Source organism: Bos javanicus, chromosome 14 (genome assembly GCF_032452875.1).
Source record: "Bos javanicus breed banteng chromosome 14, ARS-OSU_banteng_1.0, whole genome shotgun sequence".
Lineage (NCBI taxonomy): Eukaryota > Metazoa > Chordata > Mammalia > Artiodactyla > Bovidae > Bos > Bos javanicus.
The window spans coordinates 55,053,630-55,077,051 of NC_083881.1; the positions used below are offsets into that span (position 1 = coordinate 55,053,630).

The 23,422-nt window shown below is 39.0% G+C and overlaps 1 protein-coding gene across 2 annotated transcripts in view; it reads right to left on the reverse strand.

Moving 5' to 3' along the window:
- Nucleotides 1-23,422, reverse strand: part of PKHD1L1 (PKHD1 like 1) — a 180,862-nt gene that overhangs the window by 10,974 nt on the left and 146,466 nt on the right. For both annotated transcript variants that reach the window (XM_061439128.1, XM_061439129.1), the window contains exons 68-76: nt 23,158-23,323; nt 20,443-20,675; nt 20,089-20,256; nt 14,910-15,067; nt 12,005-12,140; nt 8,611-8,955; nt 2,806-2,957; nt 2,266-2,412; nt 1,753-1,906 (exon numbers count right to left, since the gene is read on the reverse strand). In XM_061439128.1, the coding sequence (XP_061295112.1) occupies nt 1,753-1,906; nt 2,266-2,412; nt 2,806-2,957; nt 8,611-8,955; nt 12,005-12,140; nt 14,910-15,067; nt 20,089-20,256; nt 20,443-20,675; nt 23,158-23,323 (1,659 nt within the window). The remainder of the gene's footprint in view (nt 1-1,752; nt 1,907-2,265; nt 2,413-2,805; nt 2,958-8,610; nt 8,956-12,004; nt 12,141-14,909; nt 15,068-20,088; nt 20,257-20,442; nt 20,676-23,157; nt 23,324-23,422) is intronic.

A 23,422-nucleotide genomic window follows, 5' to 3' on the forward strand; every position in this document is an offset into this window, starting at 1 on the left:
AAGAAAGCAAGAAATAGGGAAGAAAGGAGGAAGGGAGGGAGGGAGGAAGAGAATTAGAAACAACAGATAGACATTCCAAGGGAAGCTTTGAACTCTAAAGGAAAATTTACTGGATAAAAGGAGAGCACTATTTTGTTATCATGAAAAGCGTCAAAATCTACATTATTGCTTCAGCACTCTAGTGATCCCAGTTACTTTGGAACACTGCCTTTGAAAGTCATAGTATGAAGACCTTGATCCTCAGGTTGGGTCTCTGCCACTGGGCACCTTCCCAGGGAGGTGGGCAACCTTCTTTCAGAGGGGGTTCTTGTCAAGTGCCTCATAGCTCATCATTTAGGCTGAATGTTAGAGCTTATAGGACACTGCAGGCTCTTGCCCCAGGGCACAATGTTGAACTCATTGCCACTGGATTTCCATAAAACTCTAGGTTGAGATATTGCTGCCCAGTAGGAAGATCAAGTTTCTCTCTTTTGGAATGATATTAGCTTTTGATATTTAGGTCTTATGAAAAAAAAAAATCCAGATTATTGTTAGAATTTCTTTAACTTATCTTACTCTTTATTTTGGTTTTTTTAAAGAGAATTTATTTTTGGCTGTGTTGGGTTTTCATTGCTGTGCTGAGCAGGGGCAACTCTCTAATTGCAGTGCAAGGGTTTCTCATTGTGGTGGCTTCTCTTGTTGCAGAGCATGGGCTCTAAAGCTTAGGCTCAACAGTTGTGGTACACAGGCTTAGTTGTTTTGTGGCATGTGAAATCTTCCTGGATCAGGGATCAAACCCATCTCCTGCACGGGCACATGGATTCTTTACCACTGAGCCACCAGGAAAGCCCTACTGTGGCTTTTATTCTGACTTTTAGTATGTGTGTGTTTGAAATAAGATTGGTGAGGAGAGTGAGGGCTGAGATAAAACTTTTTCAGGAGTTAGGGCTTATAAAGGTCCTAAATGAGCCCTGGGTTGAGGTAAACGGAGTAATGCTGGTCTGTGTCCAGCACAGCGAGTCTATTTCCTTCCTTTTGACATTGATTCATCTATCATCACTAGAGACCTACTTTTTGGATGTATCATTTTTGCCACGGTAGAAAGGCTTTTACCAGTTGAAGCTATGCCATCAGTCCACATGGAAATAATATAAGAAACCTCACTGTGGGAGTTGTGACTATATTTACGCTAACCATGTTGAAGAGATCATGAATATACTTCATGAGAACTCACAGGAGACATCTGTTCTGGTCTCAGAGCAAATTGTAATTCATCAGAGCGACTGTTTTGTCTTTAGAGAGCTATGAATCATGAAAACACTCGTGTTTCCTCCTTTGCATTGGCTTATAGAAAGACTAGAACCCACTTTCCAGCCCAACTCTGAACTCCAGCATGGGCCATTAAAATTACCTGATACTATCTTACCCTTTCTTTTCTTGAACTGAAAACTCTATATATTAAATTTTCTTACTATACATGTAATATGTAATTTTTACATAGATGATTTAGAAAAATTACACATGGATAAGGAAGAAAATATGAATCATGATATAATTTTGATTTGCATCCTCAAATTACCTGTTTTAATTCCCTTAATTGCTTATTTTATTTTTCACCTTATTTTGCATATTAGATATATTTTTGTAAGCTAGACATTCTGATTTCTATAATTTATTGACCAGAGTAGTATAGACCGCTTTGTTCATTAAAAGGAAATTATAATTATCCTTATTTATGGGTATACATATGAGGATCAAAAATAGTACACTCACCTGTTCTAAGAAGAGTAAGATCTGTGTAGTTGGCCCAACAGCTGCTAAACGGAATTGTTGTATTCCCACTAAGTCCACTGATTTGGTTATTATTGGAGTCCTTTAGTATGGCCTTCAAAGCCAGTGCAGTAATCCCAACTGATACACAATTACCCTAAAGAAAAAAAGAGTAGAGAATTACAACAATTGGCCTGTTACCATGCTTTTTTTTTTCCTAAAAAAAAAAAAAAAGATATAGAGAACTTTATCTTTTTCAATGTCTAATTTCAAATTTTAAATCTACAGAAGCTCCTTTTCCTACACAAAGAGTTCAAATAACAAGCTGTGGAGCAAGTTCACAGAGAAGGCACATTTTTAAAACATAAAAGACGACATTCATAGATAACAGTCCAACGTTGAAGAGGCAGTGCCATTCCCAGGTTGTCAGTGTACCAGGATTAGTGAAGTTGGATCACCCTCCAGAACTGATAACTTCATTCTTCCACTTAAATAAATCTCTGAGTTATAACTTACATCGGCATCTTCTGCCTTTACTGAAGGCTGTTGAGAAAATGGCTGTCCCAGCTGTGTGGCCACCGGCTGAGTGACCACTGAGAGCGAAGTCACAAGGGCTACATGATGAACAGGAAATAAAAGCCTTCCAACCGGCTGGGCAGCCACCTGTGAATGGTCACGAGCGACAGAGTCGTGATCACGTGATCAACTACATTCAGTAGCAAACTCGTCTTGGCCAGGCTAAGTGTTTAACGTTCTTTGTTAAAAGTATGTTCAAGGCATGAAGTCAATATTATTACAATATTTCCTCTAGAGCATATTCATGAAGCACTGTTGTAAATAAGCAAAGCAAAGCATATTTTACACCAATAAATACTTTTTTAGAAGATACACTCCTTTTTCAACTACTTTATGATTTTGGCAATACTTAAAAAAAATAGGCAACAATTAGAAAGACATGCTCTCTAAATTACTGTACTGAAATAGAAGAACAGTTAAAATAAGAAAGAAGCAATGTTTTAAATAGCAAAATGCATCTTTCTAGTTGCATTTTCTTACCTTAGCCCAGCCAGAATCACTGGGGCTGGGGATAGGATCGGTAATAGACATGGAAGAGACATTAAATCCGAGGATACTATTGGTTTTTCCTAAAATTACAGCTTGTCCAAGAGAACCAGCAATTTCTTGGAGTTCAGGTAACTGCATCTGACCTATGAGGAAAGTGTTATGACACGTGGACTGTAAGAACATGTGAGAATATTCCACTTCAGTTTTTGTTTGTGCCACTCGCTCCATCCACATTAGAGAATTCTACAGCTTTCTAACCATTCCTGAGCTAAACATGACAAAGTCATACTAAGGAGGTCAGGAACATAAAAAACTCTGTAGAATATATATATATATATATATATATATATATATATATATATTTAGCTAGAATTAAAGAAAAAAAGACAAAACGAAGGTGATAATATAATTTCAAGAAAAATGAGTGAGAGTATGCAGGGAAAAATGTTTCTTAATTTAATACTTTCCTATGTCATTCTTTGTTTAGAAGTGAAGCACTCTCATGTATGTCTATCATTAAATATTACTTTTTAAAAAAATAGAGTGTTCATTGCAGAATGGAAGGAGATAATTAGCACCATTGAATTTATAGTATATATTAATGAGTGGCTAACATTATCATTAAATTACTAACAAAAATGTTCCTTGCTCTGGACACTGACCATTTTCAAGGTTAATTCTGACACTGTAGGTAGTTTCTATTCCCTTTTTCTAGCTTTGCAGTTCCTTGTAAACCTACTTCCCCTGCTAAGGCTCTTTACCTTGTGAAGTGGCACCTCTTATCAGAGAAGCCTGGAACTCTCTCTTGAGCCCTTCTTCTCCTTCACCTCTCCCCCACACCATATAATCAGTTCTCCATTTCGAAATCTCTCTGACTCCATTGCTCAAATCCTAGTTAACCCATCAGCAGCAGAGATACGAAAACAGCTTTCAAACTGGCTTCCTGACATCCATTCTCTCCCTCTTGCATTCTGTTCTACACACTGCAGTCAGAGCGATCATTTAAGAAACAACTACAGAGTGAAGCCCGTCAGAAAGAGACAAACAAACACTGTATATTACTGCATATATATGGAATCTAGAAAAAGGGTACCGATGAACCTTTTTGCAGGGCAGAAACAGAGACACAGACGTAGAGAATGGACCCTGTGGACACAGTGGGAGAAGGAGGGTGGGATGAACTGAGAGAGTATCACTGGCATATATACCCTACCATGTGTAAAACAGCTAGTGGGAAGTTGTCATACAGCACAGGGAGCTCAGCTCAGTGCTCTGAGATGACCTAGAGGGCTGGAACTGTGATAACTTAGATGAGTGGAATGGGACAGTGGGAGGGGGGCTCAAGAAGGAGGGGATATATGTACACATATACACATATGTATCCCCTCCTTAGGGCAGTATTAAAGAATGACCTAATCATCGGACAATTGCCTCATCTCCCAGGTCTAATCAGAACCTGCTTAATCATCTAATCAGGTCATGCTTAAAGTTTTGCATGCTAGGCTTCAGCATTATGAGAACCAAGAACTTCCAGACATACAAGCTGGGTTTAGAAAAGGCAGAGGAACCAGAGATTTAAATTGCCAACATTTGTTAGTTCATAGAGAAAGAAAGGAAATTCCAGAAAAACATCTACCTCTCTTTTATCAACTACACTAAAGCCTTTGACTGTGTGGATCATAACATATTGTGGAAAACTCTTAAAGAGATGGGGATACCAACCATCTTACCTGTCTCTTGAGAAACCTGTATGCAGGTCAAGAAGCAACAGTTAGAACCCTGTATGGAACAGTTGATTGGTTCAGGATTGAGAAAGCAGTACAATAGCAGTACACTGCTGTCACCGTGTTTATTTAACATATACACTGAGCACATCATGAGAAATGCTGAGCTGGATGAGTTACAAGCTGGAATCAGGATAGGTGGGAGAAATATCAACAACCTCTCTTGTGTGGATGATGCCACTCTAATGGCAGAAAGTGAAGAGGAACTGAAGAGCCTCTTGATGAGAGTGAAGGAGGAGAATGAAAAAGCTGGCTTAAAACTAAACATTAAAAAAACTAAGATTATGTCATCCAATACCATTACTTCATGCATATAGAAGGGGAAAAGGTGGAGCTAGTGACAGATTTCCTCTTCTTGGGCTCTAAAATCACTGCAGACTGTGTCTGCAGCCATGAAATCAGAAGACATTAGCTTCTTGGCAGGAAAGCTATGATAAACCTGGACAGTGTGTTGAAAAGCAGATACATTACTCTCCTGTCAGAGGTCCATATAGTCAAGGCTATGGTCTTCCCAGTGGTCATGTACTGTTGTGAGAGCTGGACTGTAAAGAAGGCAGAATGCCAGAGAATTGATGCCTTTGAACTGTGGTGCTGGAGAAGACTCCTGAGTGTCCCTTGGACAGCAAGGAGATCAAACCAGTCAATATTAAGGGAAATCAACTCTGAATACTTATTGGAAGGACTGATGCTGAAGCTGAAGCAGGTGTGAACAGTCGACTCATTGGAAAAGTCCCTGATGCTGGGAAAGCATCAGAGGAAGAGATGGCTGGATGGTATCACTGATGCAATGGACATGAAATTGGGCAAACTCTGGGAGATGGTGATAGACACGGAGGCCTGGCGTGCTGCACTCTATGGGGTCGCAAAGAGTTGGACACGACTGGACGACTGAACAACAACGGCTGATTCATGATGTACAGCAGGAACTAACACAACACTGTACAATCAATTATATTCCAATAAAAAAGAAACAAAAAATAAAACAACAACAACAACCACAGCCAGTGTCTTGGTGTACTGTTCCTACATCTCTAGCACCTTCCTTATCCAGACTCATGCCCTGAGGGCTTTAGTCACTGAGTTTCTTCCATGAAGCCTAGGCCCTCAAGCTTAGTGTGCTCAGGCGGTGCTCTCGGGCAGAAGGTCTCATGTGACACTGAAAATCACAGTCTTGGGTATTTTTAGTCCCTGTCCATTTTAAAGGCCTCTTTTGGTTGATTCAGTCTCTTTGGGATAAATGGCAGTCTTTCAGACTCTCCCCACCCACACACGCTCCTACACGATGGCTTTCTGGGTATGCCACGTGACCTCGTGCCAGCTGTACAAAGGTGCTTCACATCCATACACTGCTACTCCCATCTCTCCTCAGTGGTTTTTGGTGCAGGGTGGCACGCCTGACCTGCTGGCATGATTAACAGGTTCTCTCTGACCATCTGACATGTGAAGGCATTGATTTCTGCTGACTGCCAGCTAGAAACCAAAGACTTTCACTTGAAGAGCTGTTTTTTCTGACACGACTCTTTGTCCAGAGGTCCCCTCAGTACTTAAGCAACCACTTTCTAGGACACCTGGAAACTTATAGATGTCCTAACATTTTGTGAAGGCTGTGAGGGGCCAGAAGTGTTATTCCATGCATATCTTTCTTGCCACTTTGCAAAATTTTGCTGTGATGTCACTCCTTGCCAGACTATAGGGCTTTCCTTGAGACCTCAAACCCTAATTCAGTTTAAGTCTTAGAAACAAGCTGTTAGCCTATCTGTCCTCCTGCCCCTATTTCCATGTTTTTAAACAGCAGTGTGCTTATATCTGGGTATCTAAATATCCAAATTTATATCTAAATCTGGCTAGCAAGATAAAACTGCTTTAAGAGAATGGAGGGTAGGAGAGGTTGTATGTGAAGCAATTTAGATTACATACAGGAAATAAATCACAGGGTTTTTTGACATTAGAGTGGCTAGTGTAGTAAGTACTGGACCTCAATACACGTAAGGGCTTACCAGGGAAATTTTTAGTCAGTGAACAATCTATATATACAGACCTGTATCTCAACGTGATGCAACTCCTAGACTAAATTAGAGACTATGTTGATCCCAAATCCCTGACCCTGTAGATATAAGGAAACCCAAGGCTGATGAAGAAGAGTAACCTATGACTGGGCAGAGAGTGAAAGTCTCTCAGTCTTGTCTGACTCTTTACGACTCCATGGACTATACAGTCTATGTAATTCTTAAGACCAGAATACTGGAGTGGATAGCCATTCCCTATTCCTGGGGATCTTCTCAACCCAGGGATCGAACCCAGGTCTCCCACATTGCAGGCGGATTCTTTACCAGCTGAGCCACCAGGGAAGCCCAATGGAAGATCTGGCTGCAAACACAAGCCTGTGCTTCCTATTTCCTTCAACAGAGAGCTGATCAGCACTTCCTTCCATTCATGCAAGCCTTTCCACAGGCTGATCCCCACAAGGGAGGAAGCTTTTGCCTGCCTAACTGGTAGAATTCCAGAAGAGCAACATGGCTGGTGCATGGGGTTAAAGCTCAGAAGCAAACCACCTGGGGAAATGAGTGACGACACTGGTGGCAGAAGATGAGAACACTCAGTACCTAAGTGGACACATAAGAGAGCCTGGGAGTTGAATGAAGAAGACACTTAACAGGAATGGGGAAGATGAGGATTTTCTGAGTCTGAAATTCATACAACAAGGAGACTCTCTTTAAGAATAAGTCTTATTTGTACAACTTTTATAATAGTCAATTATTTGACCACATTATTAAGTGGACCATTTTTCCAGGGCCTTGAAAGTCAAAGCCCATCCCAGGATTTGTACAAGTAAAGGGACTTGAAGTTTAAGCTGGATGCTAATCTTCCCCCTACAAAGACCCATATCTCATCCTCTTGGAGACGCGTATGCCTAGACACTTGGCTTGACCACCAGAGACATCAGCATGGAATTACAGCTGAGAATGTGATTGCATGTCAAGAGGCCGGGAAAGTTCAGTTGCACCAGAGAGGTTCGGGCAGAGCAGAGAAGACCACCCACCCTGTCACAGAAACTATGAGGACAAGAGGGCAACATGAGGGTCTGAGGTCAAGGAAGTCCCTTGTCATTCAGATACCAACTTGAAAAGATGGAGAGGAACAAAATCTGAAGGTCTGAACATTTACCCAAATGCTCAGCCAGAGTAAGCCTAAGGAAACCATAATTTAAGCCACCAAAGTTACCTCTGGCAGAATAGCTGAGCTTATTTTTATCTCTGATACCTAGAAAATAGAGTATAGTGAGTGAGTGTCAGAGAAAGGGGTGATGGCTAGCAAGGCTGATTAGGTCATTCACAGAAATGAAAGACAGGACATATTCTTGCACATTTGCACTTATTAGGGCAAATAGATGACTTTAGAAATCCATCCTACTACTCCACCTCTCAGAATCTCCAAGGGTTTATTTATCTCCCTTAGGAAGACCCCTACTTCCTTTTTCTGGGCTTACAAAGAGGAGAACCTCTTTCGGTTTCCCACGATCTAGTACCTGTCTACCTCTCAACCTCGTCTCCAGCAGCTTGTTCTTCCTGGAGCCTTCTGCTGCAGATCTTCTGGGTCCTTTCCAGTTCTTCAATTGGACCAAACTCTCACTACCTATTTCCTCAGCTCCAGTATTCTTACCACCCACTTTGACCAACTCTTTTCATTCATTGACCAACTCTTTTCATCCTGAATCTCTCAACTATAAGGTCACTTCCTTAGGTCATTTTTTGGATCTTACGTTAGGTCAAATCCTATTATGGAAGTAATTAATTGCTATAATGACAAAATAGAGGTTGAAGTTTCTTCATAATTCAAAATAATTTGAGATTACAGGAGTAGAGCAGAGAAAAGGGTTTCCAGGTCCTTAGAGGGTTCAGGATGTGGGGTTGGTGAGATTTCCTGAGCCTGGCTTATCAAGCCTCAATAGTGTTATTTGTGGATGCGGTTTTGGTAATGACATTACCCTTTCTCAAGTGTCTACTTTTCATACCTGCGGTGTCATTGGTTATGAGCTGAGGGGGAGGATCACCAATCTCCAGTTCAACTGTGAGCTCCATGGATCTCTTCCTCCGCAGGCTCTCCCCTCGTATTACTTTGCTGACACGGATTTTGTCACTTGGTATCTTTAGGAACAAAGCAAGATTTCTAACCAGATTATGAGAGCTATAAAAGTCATCCTCTGTTACAGCAGGTAATTGGAAAGAGACAAATATGACTGCAGTGGTGTGAACTTCAACAGGTATAGTTCCTTTAACCAAAAGGTAAAGCATCTGGTAGGTTCTATCAAAGTAGTTTTCACCAGGGAGAGTGGAATTCAGGTTAGGAAGTAATTGCTCTATAAAGGAAAAAAAGCCAAAACAGCACAGTTACATTTATTTATATTATCATAATTACCATGCAGTATTTAATATTTGTTTAAATGTATGAAATTCTGAAAAAGTTCAATATTATCATTCTTTTACAGGAAAATGTGCATATTAAAAGCAAAAACATTTATAGAACTGACATGCAAAATTAGTCAATTTTTAAAATAATACTATTAATAATCATTATATATTAAATTTAGTATAAAAAACAACTAGCTATAGACATACTAATGAGAAATAAAATCTAATTATAAACTAGAAATCTATGTTGTACTTATAATACTCTTTATATTTTCAGAATTTTAAAGCCGTGACTAAAGGCATTTTGTAATTTAAAAATGTAAATTTAACTTTAATAGCCATTTAGTTTATGCAGTGCTCTATACCAGCTATTAAGGAAAATTGATGATTCAGTGCTTCTATTTTTACTAAGGACAAAAGTATATACTATAAATGAAGTTTATATGAAAACATCTCAGAAGGATCTCACATCAATAACACAAGTTTACATTTCAGACTGAAAACCCTTTAGTTAATGCAAAACAAATTCTTCTAGGGCACTGAATTTTTGTAAAAGTGATTGAGATTATATATACCTATGTATGTAATGAATAAGTATATATGTGATTTTAGGGCATAGTATAAACAATGTCCAAGAAGTAATAAATCCACTAACACATACTGAACACAAAGTCTGACTGTATAATACCGGAATGTGATATGAAGCTTCTTACCACATTTCATAGTGGGGCATACTGAGGAAAAGAAATTAGAATCTTAGAAAAGAGAGATTATTTCTTACTAACATAATAGACATCCATAGCAATGGCATTAAGAAAGCATTTCATTATTACTATATATTTTTGAACATCTACTTGCAATTTGGCTTAAACATTTCATGAATCTGAAGCATGTGCTTTTGTATTATAAATTGAAGCTGTTCTCAAGCTACCATTAGAGATGCATATATCACTTATTCTAGGTAACTTTCTCATGTCTTAACATTTTGGGCAACCTAAAGAGATATGTCGGAGAAGGCAGTGGCACCCCACTCCAGTACTCTTGCCTGGAAAATCCCACGGATGGAGGAGCCTGGTAGGCTGCAGTCCATGGGGTCGCTAAGAGTCGGACACGACTGAGTGACTTCACTTTCACTTTTCACTTTCCTGCATTGGAGAAGGAAATGGCAACCCACTCCAGTGTTCTTGCCTGGAGAATCCCAGGGACGGGGGAGCCTGGTGGGCTGCCGTCTATGGGGTCACATAGAGTCGGACACGACTGAAGTGACTTAGCAGCAGCAGCAGCAGCAGCAGCAGCAGCAGCAGCAAAGCGATATGTACAGTCATAATAGGATATTATTCTCATTCCAAGTGTCAAAGCAAAATGTTTGTCTAAAAACAATGCTATTTCAGAAAAAAATTTTCTAAAAGGGCAGTGTGGTACTGTTTTGCAAACTTCTATAATCAATTCCCTGTAACCAATTTATTAAATTCTGTCTGTTGATATTCTATTTCCTTGACTTGAATGATGGAGTACTTTGAATCAAAAGTATTGTCTTTTTAAAAAAAAAAAAGAGTTGAAATTTATAAAAATTAAGCTGCAAACAGGTGCAATCATTTGTGTCTAAAAATAACACTGACTCTCCTGGTTTACAAGGAGGCCAAGGAGCATAACAAAGAGCGTGGGTTATAGAGCTAGACTCTATGTGTTCAGTACCTTGCTCTGCCCCTCCAGCTTTGATATTGCTCTGGACTGAATTGTGTCCCCCAACTCAAATTCACCTACGGTAGCCATAACCCGCAATGTGACAGGATTTCGAGATGAAGCCTTTGTGAAGTAATTAGGTTCAGATGAAGTGAGGGTGGGGACTTCATGATGAATTAAGGCCCTTATAAGAAGGGACACCAGAGAGCTCACGCTCTCTCCCCAGCCCCTCCCTGCCACCTGAGATTACAGTGAGAAGACAGCCATCTGCAAGTATTCAGAACCAGACCATAATGGTATCCTGATCTCACAGCCTCCAGAATAGTAAAAAAATAAATTTCTGTTTTAAGCCATCTAGTTTATGGTGTTTTCTTATGGCAGCCTGAGCTAAGACAGAGACCTTGGCAAATTACTTCATTGCCCTGTGTCTCAGTTTACTCATCTGTGCCTACCTCAGAGGGTTATTATTAGGACATAGGAACAGCGAGTTATTATATACAAAGCACTTAGCACAGTGCCTGACACATAGCAACGTCTCTGGAAATAGCAGCTATTCATGTTAGTAGAAGTAGGACTTGCTTCATAGACAGTAATGATTATGGGTTGTTCATTCATACTCTCCTGTCTAGCTTCTATTATGATCTACAGCACACATTGATGTAATCATTAACCAGGATTAGGGGGCGCAACTAAAATATGATGATAAGTAGCACACGTAGAAAGGAGTGGACTGGGCTTATTAGGACCATGTTTAACAAAAAAAAATTCCAGGAGCAGAGATAAATCCCAGTTTTGCAACACTGGTAAATCCGCAAGTTAGCTTCTTTCATATATTTCCTTTAAATCCAGAGTTTATTTCACATATTTACTTCACAGTGTTCAACTGCTGTTATACTAACTTTCTCAGCAATACTTCTGGTGACTACCAATGAAGTTAGGTTCTGACCTCTACGAAAGAGAAGTGAAGCAAACATAGGGTAAAAATTCTAAGCGAAATGTCTTCTGTACGCAGGAATAACTGAACTAAATGCATAGCATATAAATGTTCCTGGGGCAAAGGAATAGCCATGGTACACACAGACATTTATCTGCAGGTGTGCAGATAGATAAGAATTCCATCAGAAGGGATCTTTCAGGGCACACATGTTCTAAAGGAACACATCTTAGTGTGTGGTGGACCGTGGGTAAACATTTATTTTCTCTGTATTTGTCAAGGGCTAAGGAACTAAAAACATTAATAATGAAACACTATGAAGAATTTTATACACGGTTAAGTACATATACAATGTATGCAGTATTTTTCTGAGCAAATACCTGTATATAGTTGTCTAGTAAGTTCACAATGTTTCTGTTGGGAGTTCCACACTGTGTTTTGGGGGCAGACCAGTGTATTGTTCACATAGACATCCAAACGCTGACGTGTGGGGAAAAAAATTCCTACCAGAACAGCCTATTAAAAATAAACAACATTTTTACATCTAAAGAGAACAATGAAACAGAATACTAGAATTTAGCACTTTGAAAATATTCTTTATACATGCCTTCCATAGAATATTAAAACAAAGTTTTATGGATTTAGGGTAAATATTAAACTAAAAACTTTAAACAGATTTACATTCAATATGGGATCGCAAGGAGTTGGACATGACTGAAGCGACTCAGCATGCATGCAGGCATGCAAGGTGCGTGTGAATTCATGGAAGGGCTTCCCGTGTGGTGCAGTGGTAAAGGATCTGCCTGCCAATGCAGGAGAAGCAAGAGACTTGGTTTCAATCCCTGGGTCAGGAAGATCCCCTGGAGAAGGAAATGGCAACCCACTCCAGTATTCTTGCCTGGGAAATCCCATGGACAGAGAAGCCTGGCGGGCTATAGTTCATAGGGTCTCAAAGAATAAGACATGACTGAGCGACTGAGCATGCATGCATTCATAGGAAAGAAAGTAATGTAAGAAAAAATACTAGAGGACAACCTCTAAATTAAAGAAAGAATTCCTTTAAAAGATGATGTTCAACACAGGCTTTCAACTCCAGGGGCAGGGGAAATGGGAACATTAGCAGTGCTCTTCTGTACAATGCAACCACACAAAATTAGGTACTTAATGTTGAAAACACTGCTCATCTCTGAGAAAATTTTGTTAGTAAGACAAAAAAAAACCCAAAAAAATCAGTCAAAATAACTATCCTGATTAAGTGTGGGTCATCCTTCATGTTCATTCCCCATATTTCATGCTATCAAATAAAGTAAGGAGACTTGGCTTTTGCAAAGGCGGGGCAGAATTTACAAGAAATCTAATAAGCTACACAAAAATATTCTCTTTCACTCAAAAAATTGAGTCCCTGTCTGATTTAGGCACTATTTTAGGAACTTTCAAAAGTCCCTGCCCTCTTCGAGCTTACATTCTAGAATAGGGAGAGACAATAACTAATAGAAATAATAAAAATTAGAGTATGAAGCATGTTAAAAGGTGAGAAGTGCCATAGAAAAAAAAGGAAAGGTAGATCAGAGTCTGACTAACTGGGTAAGCCAGCAGGGAGGGGTGGTCAGGGTAGGCCTACAAAGGAGAATGAGAGTTGAGGAAGTTGGGAGTAGAATGTAGAATGTTCCAGGCAGACTTACCATCATCAGAAATGCAGGCCCAGAGGGTAAGATGTCTGGTGTGGTGAGGAATAGCAAGGGGCACAGCATGGATGGAGGAGAAGTCAGAGCGGTAAGGGATGTGGGAGATTCTTAGGTGCCCTGTAGACCATTGTGAGGACTCCGGCTCTTGTACGGAGACAATGGGGAAATTATTGCAGGATTTGGAGCACAGGCGTGGCCTGCTCTGACCTGTGTTTTTGAAGGTATCTTGGTGGTTACTGAGCTCTGTTACTGAGAACAGACCACAGAGGGGGCAAAGTCAGAGCAGGAGGAGGAGTTGGGAGGGAACTGCGTTACTTCAGGGAGGAGATAATGTTGGCTCAAGCTGGATAGAAGCACTGGAGGTGAGGAGTGGCCAGATCCTGGACATTTTGCAGGAACACTCAATAGGATTTGCAGATGGGCTAGATGAGGAATGTGAAAGAAAGAGAGGAATAAAGAATGATTCCAAGGTTTTATCTTGAGCAGCTGAGAGGATGGAAATGCTCTCGCCATTCTCAAGTGTCTCCTTTCCTTACTCCTCTCTGTGCCTCGTCTCATACTCATTACTGATCAGTATCAGTTGCTGATACTCTGGGACTTCTGAGTCTCATACTCAGGAAAAAAATCTATAGTATGAGACTTCTACTTAACCTCATACTCTTTTCCCACTGACATAGCATAAAGTTAATTATCTCTGCTGAATTCATTTTACAGCAAAGAGCTGACATTATTGAAGATATTTTAGATAATGTGTTGTGATCTCTGAAGTAAGTTCCAAAGGTGTATTCCTGACATATATGAATAACAGCAGCATGGAAGAATGACAATATAATCCTAAGAGGCTGGTTTTAGATGCATGGTATTTTTATGTACAAGTTCAGGTTTGCTTGCTAATCACACAAATCATAGGGCTCACTGTCACACCTCAGATGTAGCAGCACAAGCCAGTGCCTATGTGGAGAGGTGTTGGGAACTCCTGTGTGCTCTCAGGCTGATAAAGCTGTCTGGATTCTCAGTATTCTTAGTGACCTACTGGTTCCTGAAAAGGAGCTGTAAGGCTGATGTTGTTCCAGAGGACAGGGAAGGAAGTAAAGTCCTTAGCGGATAGATATATATGCAAATAACTTCAATAACTCTTTATTTAAGCCTTTGATTTTAAGTTTATTCATTCTTTTTTTCTGGCCACACTGTATGGCATGCTGGATCTTAGTTCCCCGACCCATGCAGTAGAAGCCTCGAGTCTAAACTACTAGACTGCCAGGGGATTCCCCAGTAATTCTTTTTTTGTTTGTTTTTAGACTTTTTAAAATAAATTACTTCGAAAGAATTGAACAGAAATAATCGTCATAGGATTACTGAATGATAAAGTGCATTTCTTGACAAAGTCAATAAATGAAATAATTTTTATTATTTTTTACATACCTATCAATAATTACTTCATTTATTTATTTAAATACTTTTTATTTTACATTGGAGTATAGTTGGTTAACAGTGTGTGTTAGTTTCAGATAGACACGTGTATATGTACCACTGAATCAATCACTGTGCTGTACACCTGGAACCAATAATAAAATAAGAAATTATTTCTGTCTTGCCTTACCTTGTCATGGTCAACATTAAGCAACATCAGTCGAAGATTCTGAGGACTGGTGCCTGTGAAGTAGACCTCGTAAGATTTGCCCAGAGCCACGATGCTGTGAAACAGGGACAATCTTCTCTGGCATGTGTACCCGGCACACCAGCCATGATCCTGTGGGCCTACATCCACACAAATGAAAGTTCATGTTCCATATTATGAATATTACTAGTGCATATTATGAATATTACTAGTGCAAAGCCTGAAGTGTAACTGTATTCAAAATAAATTGCAGTGGTCAAGCTCAGCATTTACAGCCATTATCCATCCACATGTCCATTCAGTGATCTAAGCTATTTCTGAAGCCTTGCCTTAAAAAAGAAGGCAGGGGTCTTTCCTTTGGTTCAGTGGTTAAGAAGCCACCTGCTAATGTGGGGGACACAGATTTGTTCCCTGGTGGGAAGATAAGCCCGTGCACCACGACTGTTGAGCCTGTGCACCTTAGAGCCTGTGCTCCACAACTGGAGAAGCCACCTGAACAGGGAGTCTGGGCACCACAGCTAGAGAGCAGCCCACGCTCGCTGCAACTAGAGGAAGCCCAGCACAGCAACAAAAATCTGTGCGTGGCAACAGAGGCCCAGTGCAGCCAGCGAATAAAGGCTCCTGACGCACTTTAAGCAGACAACAATGGGTTGCACGGAAACTTTTTTTTTGAAAAGGAACGCAGGGAAGCAACTGCCTCTCTACTATCCTTACTTTTAGACAGCCCAGGGTCAGAAGGTAAATTAATATGTTGAGGATCTGCATTGGAAGGTTATTAAAGGAAATAGCAGGTTTACTTATATATCTACTTTAATAATCATGTCCAGGCCCCACAGTGAGGAAGAAAATGCTTGATGCTTTCTCCTGTTTCTCCTATCAAATGTGACTTTGGGTGGGGAAACAACTTTCTCAAACCATTTATTGAGAAATACACTCCAGCAGAGCTAATTTGCTAAAAATACAGCTTGTACCTAGAAAACACACACATTTGAATGTCCAAATCACCGATGCATTATTTCTTTCACACACTCATTTGTTCATTAGTTAATTTCTTAACTTGACCAACTTTTAAGTTTATTTTTATTGCCTTTAACATTCCTTCTTATTTTAATATTTTTGTGAATGAGGATAGGTACATTGGAGGGTCAACATCATACATAAACAGAAGAAACGTGAAAAATAACACTCCCTTAAACTCTCTCAAAAGCCAAAAGAAAGTGGACAATTTCACCTGAATCCAGACATTTCCAGAACACATGTAACATGACTTGTAAGAACCTTCTCTGTTGCACTTCAGTTTTAAAGTGGCTGGGATTATATATATACACAGCAGTGAGATATGGAATGATGAATTTTCCTGATGTATTTATTCATTAGTTTTGCTCAATTTCCTAGCTTGCTTGGAATTATCAATATTTATAACTGAACTTCGATTGAATTTTACATCAATATAAACTTCTGAAGCTCAAATAGAGCATAACATATTCCTTAGCATTAGAAACATAAATCCTAGGATGGGGAACATGTGTATACCCATGGTGGATTCATGTTGATGTATGGCAAAACCAAAACAATATTGTAAAGTAATTAGCCTCCAATTAAAACAAATAAATTTATATTAAAAAATAAAAACATAAATCCTGCTTTTAAATAATCCTTCTTTGTGGGTTTTGGACACAGACATTTCTATACATAAAATAAAAAATTTAGAGTAACATAAGCCGTATTTTAAAAACAAATAAAATTGAGGGAAACTTTAGTGGTATGTACTAATTTTATCTTGGAATTATTCTTTCTACCTAGTAGAGACATCCCAAGCTTCAATAATCCTTCTAACACTGTCATAATTTTTGCCACATTGCTATTATTTCCTAACAGAGGCTGAAGATATCAAGAAGAGGTGGCAAGAATACACAGAAGAACTGTACAAAAAGACCTTCATGACCCAGATAATCATGATGGTGTGATCACTGACCTACAGCCAGACATCCTGGAATGTGAAGTCAAGTGGGCCTTAGAAAGCATCGCTACGAACAAAGCTAGTGGAGGTGATGGAATCCAGTTGAGCTCTTTCAAATCCTGAAAGATAATGCTGTGAAAGTGCTGCACTCAATATGCCAGCAAATTTGGAAAACTCAGCAGTGGCCACAGGACTAGAAAAGGTCAGTTTTCATTCCAATCCCAAAGAAAGGCAATGCCAAAGAATGCTCAAACTACCGCACAATTGCACTCATCTCACACGCTAGGAAAGTAATGCTCAAAATTCTCCAAGCCAGGCTTCAGCAATATGTGAACTGTGAACTTCCAGATGTTCAAGCTGGTTTTAGAAAAGGCAGAGGAACCAGAGATCAAATTGCCAACATCTGCTGGATCATGGAAAAAGCAAGAGAGTTCCAGAAAAACATCTATTTCTGCTGTATTGACTATGCCAAAGCCTTTGACTGTGTGGATCACAACAAACTGTAGAAAATTCTTCAAGAGATGGGAATACCAGACCATCTGACCTGCCTCTTGAGAAATCTGTATGCAGGTCAGGAAGCACCAGTTAGAACTGGACATGGAACAACAGACTGGTTCCAAATAGGAAAAGGAGTACATCAAGGCTGTATATTGTCACCCTGCTTATTTAACTTCTATGCAGAGTACATCATGAGAAACACTGGGCTGGAAGAAACACAAGCTGGAATCAAGATTGCCTGGAGAAATATCAATAACCTCAGATACGCAGATGACACCACCCTTATGGCAGAAAGTGAAGAGGAACTAAAAAGCCTCTTGATGAAAGTGAAAGTGGAGAGTGAAAAAGTTGGCTTAAAGCTCAACATTCAGAAAACGAAGATCATGGCATCCGGTCTCATCACTTCATGGGAAATAGATGGGGAAACAGTGGAAAAAGTGTCAGACTTTATTTTTCTGGGCTCCAAAATCACTGCAGATGGTGACTGCAGCCATGAAATTAAAAGACGCTTACTCCTTGGAAGGAAAGTTATGTCCAACCTAGATAACATATTCAAAAGCAGAGACATCACTTTGCCAACAAAGATCCATCTAGTCAAGGCTATGGTTTTTCCTGTGGTCATGTATGGATGTCACGGTTGGACTGTGAAGAAGGCTGAGCACCGAAGAATTGATGCTTTTGAACTGTGATGTTGGAGAAGACTCTTGAGAGTCCCTTGGACTGCAAGGAGATCCAACCAGTCCATTCTGAAGGAGATGAGCCCTGGGATTTCTTTGGAAGGAATGATGCTGAAGCTGAAACTCCAGTAGTTTGGCCACCTCATGTGAAGAGTTGACTCACTGGAAAAGACTCTGATGCTGGGAGGGATTGGGGGCAGGAGGAGAAGGGGACGACAGAGGATGAGATGGCTGGATGGCATCACTGACTCGATGGACGTGAGTCTCAGTGAACTCCGGGAGTTGGTGATGGACAGGGAGGCCTGGCGTGCTATGATTCATGGTATCGCAAAGAGTCGGACATGACTGAGCAACTGAACTGAACTGAAACTATATTCTCATTAAACTGACGTGCATGTGTGCTAAGTCAGTTTAGTCATGTCCAACTCTTTGTGACCCTATGGACTGTAGCCCGCCAGGCTCCTCTGTCCATGGGATTCTTCAGGCAAGAATACTGGAGTGGGTTGCCATCACCTCCTCCAGGGGATCTTCTCAATCCAGGGATCGAACACACATCTCATGTCTCTTGCGTTGGCAGGTGGGTTCTTTACCCTTAGACAGTCACTTTTTAAAATTTATTTAAAAGAGAAATGTCATATCACTATTATAAATGCAAAACTTGTAATGTCTTTCAGGAAAAGCAAAATATAAAAATAAGAAGAATAAAATCTTTCCTCATACAAAACAGAGCAATTTGTAAACCTCTTCATTAGTCACTTACTGGTCTAAAATTCTTTCCATGATTTCTCTGCTTTATAAATCTGAAAGGTAGAATTTGAAACTGGGTTGACTGTAGGTCATAGAAACCAGGCAGATTATATGTCAGAGCAGAATTGTGGAGCGAGTTGAAATCAACGAGCTGACATAGCTTATTCTAGTCTCTTCAACAAGGTAAAAAAATGAACTTGTAGGGTATTGGCTCTTTTGGGAATTTCAGAATATTCTGGTATATGTTGTGACATTGTCAGGACAGAGAGATCTTTCTGATCCTGGTTATGTGCCCCTTCAGCATTTCAAAGACTCTAAAAGCACGATTAGGGACTAATATTTGAGCCCCCAATGCCACTTCAGGGATATATAATGAGTCCTTGCCCTCTGTTTTAAGTAGCTTTTAGAACGTCACCTGTTTATTCAAAAACTCTTGGACACCAGAGTTGATCTGAATCCTCAGGAGACCACTGCCTTCCATTATATGAGAGCCAACAAGGGCCAGAATGGAAGGGACCTAGACTCTGGAGCTTGACAAGATAGTCTTCATAGTCAAAGAAATCAGGATGGACAAAAACCAAAGCCAAACAAAAAACCTCACAACTCACTGATTCAAGATTAAATCTTCCAAGGATTCATGAAAATGAAAGGTGTAGGTTGACACTGTTCCTCCTCAAGTATTACAAATAACACATTATCCGTTTTTTAATTTATGTAAGGAAAATTGGGGGTTTTTTGCAGACATTCAGATCAATTTTTTCTTAAATGTATTTATGCCACTGCTGCTGCTGCTGCTGCTAAGTCGCTTCAGTCGTGTCCGACTCTGTGCGACCCCATAGACGGCAGCCCAACAGGCTCTGCCGTCCCTGGGATTCTCCAGGCAAGAACACTGGAGTGGGCTGCCATTTCCTTCTCCAGTGCATAAAAGTGAAAAGTGAAAGTGAAGTTGCTCAGTTGTGTCCAACTCCTAGCGACCTCATGGACTGCAGCCTACCAGGCTCCTCCGTCCACATTCATACCTATAAACATGACCCAAGGCATAACCTGCCTGCTCTTCTTTTAACAGTCAGTTTAGAGTCATTGCCTGCTTTCTAATGGGAGGGGTACTGCTGAAGAGTCAAGTCTCTTTACCTTCCTTAGATCTTTCTTACAATCAGAAGGCAAGGAAGTTCAGATGTTTGCTAGTTCTTTGTGACAGATAATTTATGAGATATGTCCATGAATCTAATAAAGAGTGAATGCTTTGAGTAACTCTATTTGATTTACATTGAATACCTACCATTAATGAGATCAACATAACCATTGCTCACTATAGCCACCGGGGAGAGTCTTCGAGTTTCTGTGTCGGAATCCAGGCTTTCGATAACCATCATTGCATATTCCATCCCAAAGCACCTATGACCCTGCCATTCTGTAATGTATTTACAGGTTGAATCTCTAATGATTCCTGGAAATGGTAGAAAACACATTTATAAATGAAACAGAATCTCCCTACAAAAGCATTCACATATTATCTTTTGCTTGTACATATGACTAATAAGTACAAAATATACATTAGAGTACATCAATCATTAAAAATAAAAAATGTTTTGTTCCATGAACCTGAAGACTAACAGAATAAGAGCCAACAAACCTTTATAAGGTGCTTTTTCAGTGACAGGAATTCTACTTCCATTTGGGAATGTGAGCATCACCTTAGGAATTCTATAGTCTCCAATTCCAAACTGGCTATTTCCATTCCATTCATATTCTGCTTCAGGTATCACTGAACCAGAATTCCCCAGGAAGGAGCCATCCATATCTCTAAGTAAAGATTTCCTTTTGGCATCACAAACCATATCTACACAATCTGATGGATTCACCTTACTGTGGAGAAAAGGTGAAATGCATAAATACTTAGATTTAGTATAAACTCCCTATTTCTGGAGAGCATTAAAATATAGTTGCATATTTGATTAGAGTACCACAACATTGTTTGAATCTTATTTCAGAAAGGATTCAAAGTGGGACCAAGTAGCATATATAATTAGCATTGTAATGATGCTTTTCCATTGTATTGACTTGGTCTATTATTGTGATTCATTAACATTTCAAAAGGACAATTTATATCTGTGAGAAAAAAATTAAATTCCATTTTGCTATTTTATATTTTGTTGAATGATACATTTCATATTTGTGCATTGCTCAAAATATATTAACACTGCTCAAAGAGTAGGTAAATTACTCAGTAGTACAGACATATAAAATCCTTGTGTTGGCAGGGAAATCTTTATATTTTTACCTTCCTTTTCTTCTTTTTAATGGTTCTCTAAGAATTATAAATGTACTGCATGTTTCCTATAAAATAAATCCTTAATAAAATCTCAGTCCACTTCACCTTTCTATCCCAAGTTTTTAGGCTCATCAACAATTATAGATTAGTATATATTCATTCTTGTAGGCTTTTGTCTATGTATATACAAGCGGATATATTTAAATTATAATTTTTATGCTACATATTTTAATAACCATTCTGTAGATATCCAAACCGTAAGAGATGAAATACTATAATCCCATCATGTAGTTCAATGATAGATGGTATTCTGCTTTCATCTTGAGCCACTTGGAGTGTTGACTGTTATTAGGTATAATAATAAAAATGGCTGCTTAATTTGCAATGTACTAGACATTGTATATACATGGTATATAGTATACTTACACTATATGATATATACAATGGGGAAATAAAATTTATTCCAGAGTTATAACAACAAAATACTATCTAGTAGACCTGAGCTTTTTGCTAAAAAAGACGTGAAACTATAAACTATTCCTTCCTCTATTAGTTTTGGAGATGATTTGAATAAACATTTCTGTAGGCTATGTGTTCTTTGTGTTCAAGTGTGTGCAGAGTGTTTTTGTGAGCAAGTCTGTGAATAGAGTGCCCAGTAGCACTCTTACATTATAGTGTAGGGCTCCATCTTACTTCAGGTTCCAAAGAAACAGAACCTGAGATGCGGATTTTTGTTCAAGTGAGTTATAAAGAGAGTTCTCAATAAGGAAAGGAGAGAAGAGCAAAGGAGAGAAGCCATATACAGCAAGGGAAAGAAAAGGGGGACAACTGTGGTCTACATACCAGCTTCAATCTGATCTCAAGAGAACCTCTGGATCATGAATTACACCCAGAGGGGTTCTACCACTTCTTGTATAATTTAATCATTTTTTTTATGGACTGCAAGAAGGTGGTAGTAGGGAGCGCTTTAGCCTCTCAGAACTACTCCTGTTTGAATAATCTTCTGGAAAAGCAGGCAAATGCAGGTCATTACTGGCCAACATTTAGAGCATTTGAGGGCTAGATGAGCTACCTAGTAAAAGGGATCTGGAACTGTGCCAACAGTACCCCAATAAAAGCATAAAATTCAAAGACATATTTTAAAACATAATGTTTTCTCCATGACCTAGATATTAAAGTTATATATGAAATATGAAAGATTCAATGATAACTAAATAGGAGCTAATAGCTCCTATTAGCTATTAGGAGAGGGGAGCCTCCAGTGAGCCAAAAAACACTTTGGTTTAACAGTTATTGAGGAGATACTGGGTTTTCATCAAAATAAGATCAGATGAAATCAAACTAATTAAGAAATACTGCATTTCTCTGAAAAGATGTCTAATTAGCATTATTTCTTGTCTTCTCTCTGTACTAAAAATGGTCAAAGAGCTCTAATGGAAATTTTCTTTCCTCCAGTACCTTCTTATATCTAAATTCCTGGTCTGTCCATCTTAATGAAGAATAGAAGTTACTGGCTATATTCTTTCAAGACTTAGGATCTAAGTGGTTCAACTTCTAGAAATATTCTGACACCAACTAACCTTTGTGATTGAAAAAAAATCATCATTCAAAGTTTCTTCATATTCTCAATCACAATGATTATAATGATTCTCATTTAATTTCCAAATATACACTGCGGTGCACATAATAAGATATTTGGATAGCAAAAGGAAATAAAAGAGGTAAGGAAAAGAGAAGAAATGATAGACATGATTTTCATTTCTAATGACTATTAACAGAGAGATCTTAATGTACAAATACACTTCGGACTCAGTCTGTTATCTTTCATGTTTAAAGATGGTGCTATTTATGATACACGAGCAGAAAAGCATGGGAAAATATACATAATAAGGCCTAGATTCTTCAACTTACCTGAAGGCATAGATATATTAGACACTTTCATAATGCTGATTAAAATTTCATAGACATGTACAGTTACTTTAAATACAGCAACTTTCTCAGGTCTATGGCAGGGAAATAAAACAATGGAAAACTGTGATGACAGGGAAGAAGAAGCTTAATTTTCACATATTTTACCTTAAATCAGGCCTATGGATAAATATTTTCGATTGTTCAGTAGTGTCAACCAGCTGTATGTTCTTCACATGAATTGGATGCTGTAAATCCTCATTTAAAGGGTTAGTAATGAATATTACATTAGTTTCACCTGAACAAACATTTTTAAATCCAACAAATGTTGTATCTAAAACAAAAATAATAGGAAAATGATAATCTGCTGTAGAGAAAGTGTCGAATCAGTTTTGTTTCAAATCTATTGCACCAAACATGTCATTTAACACTA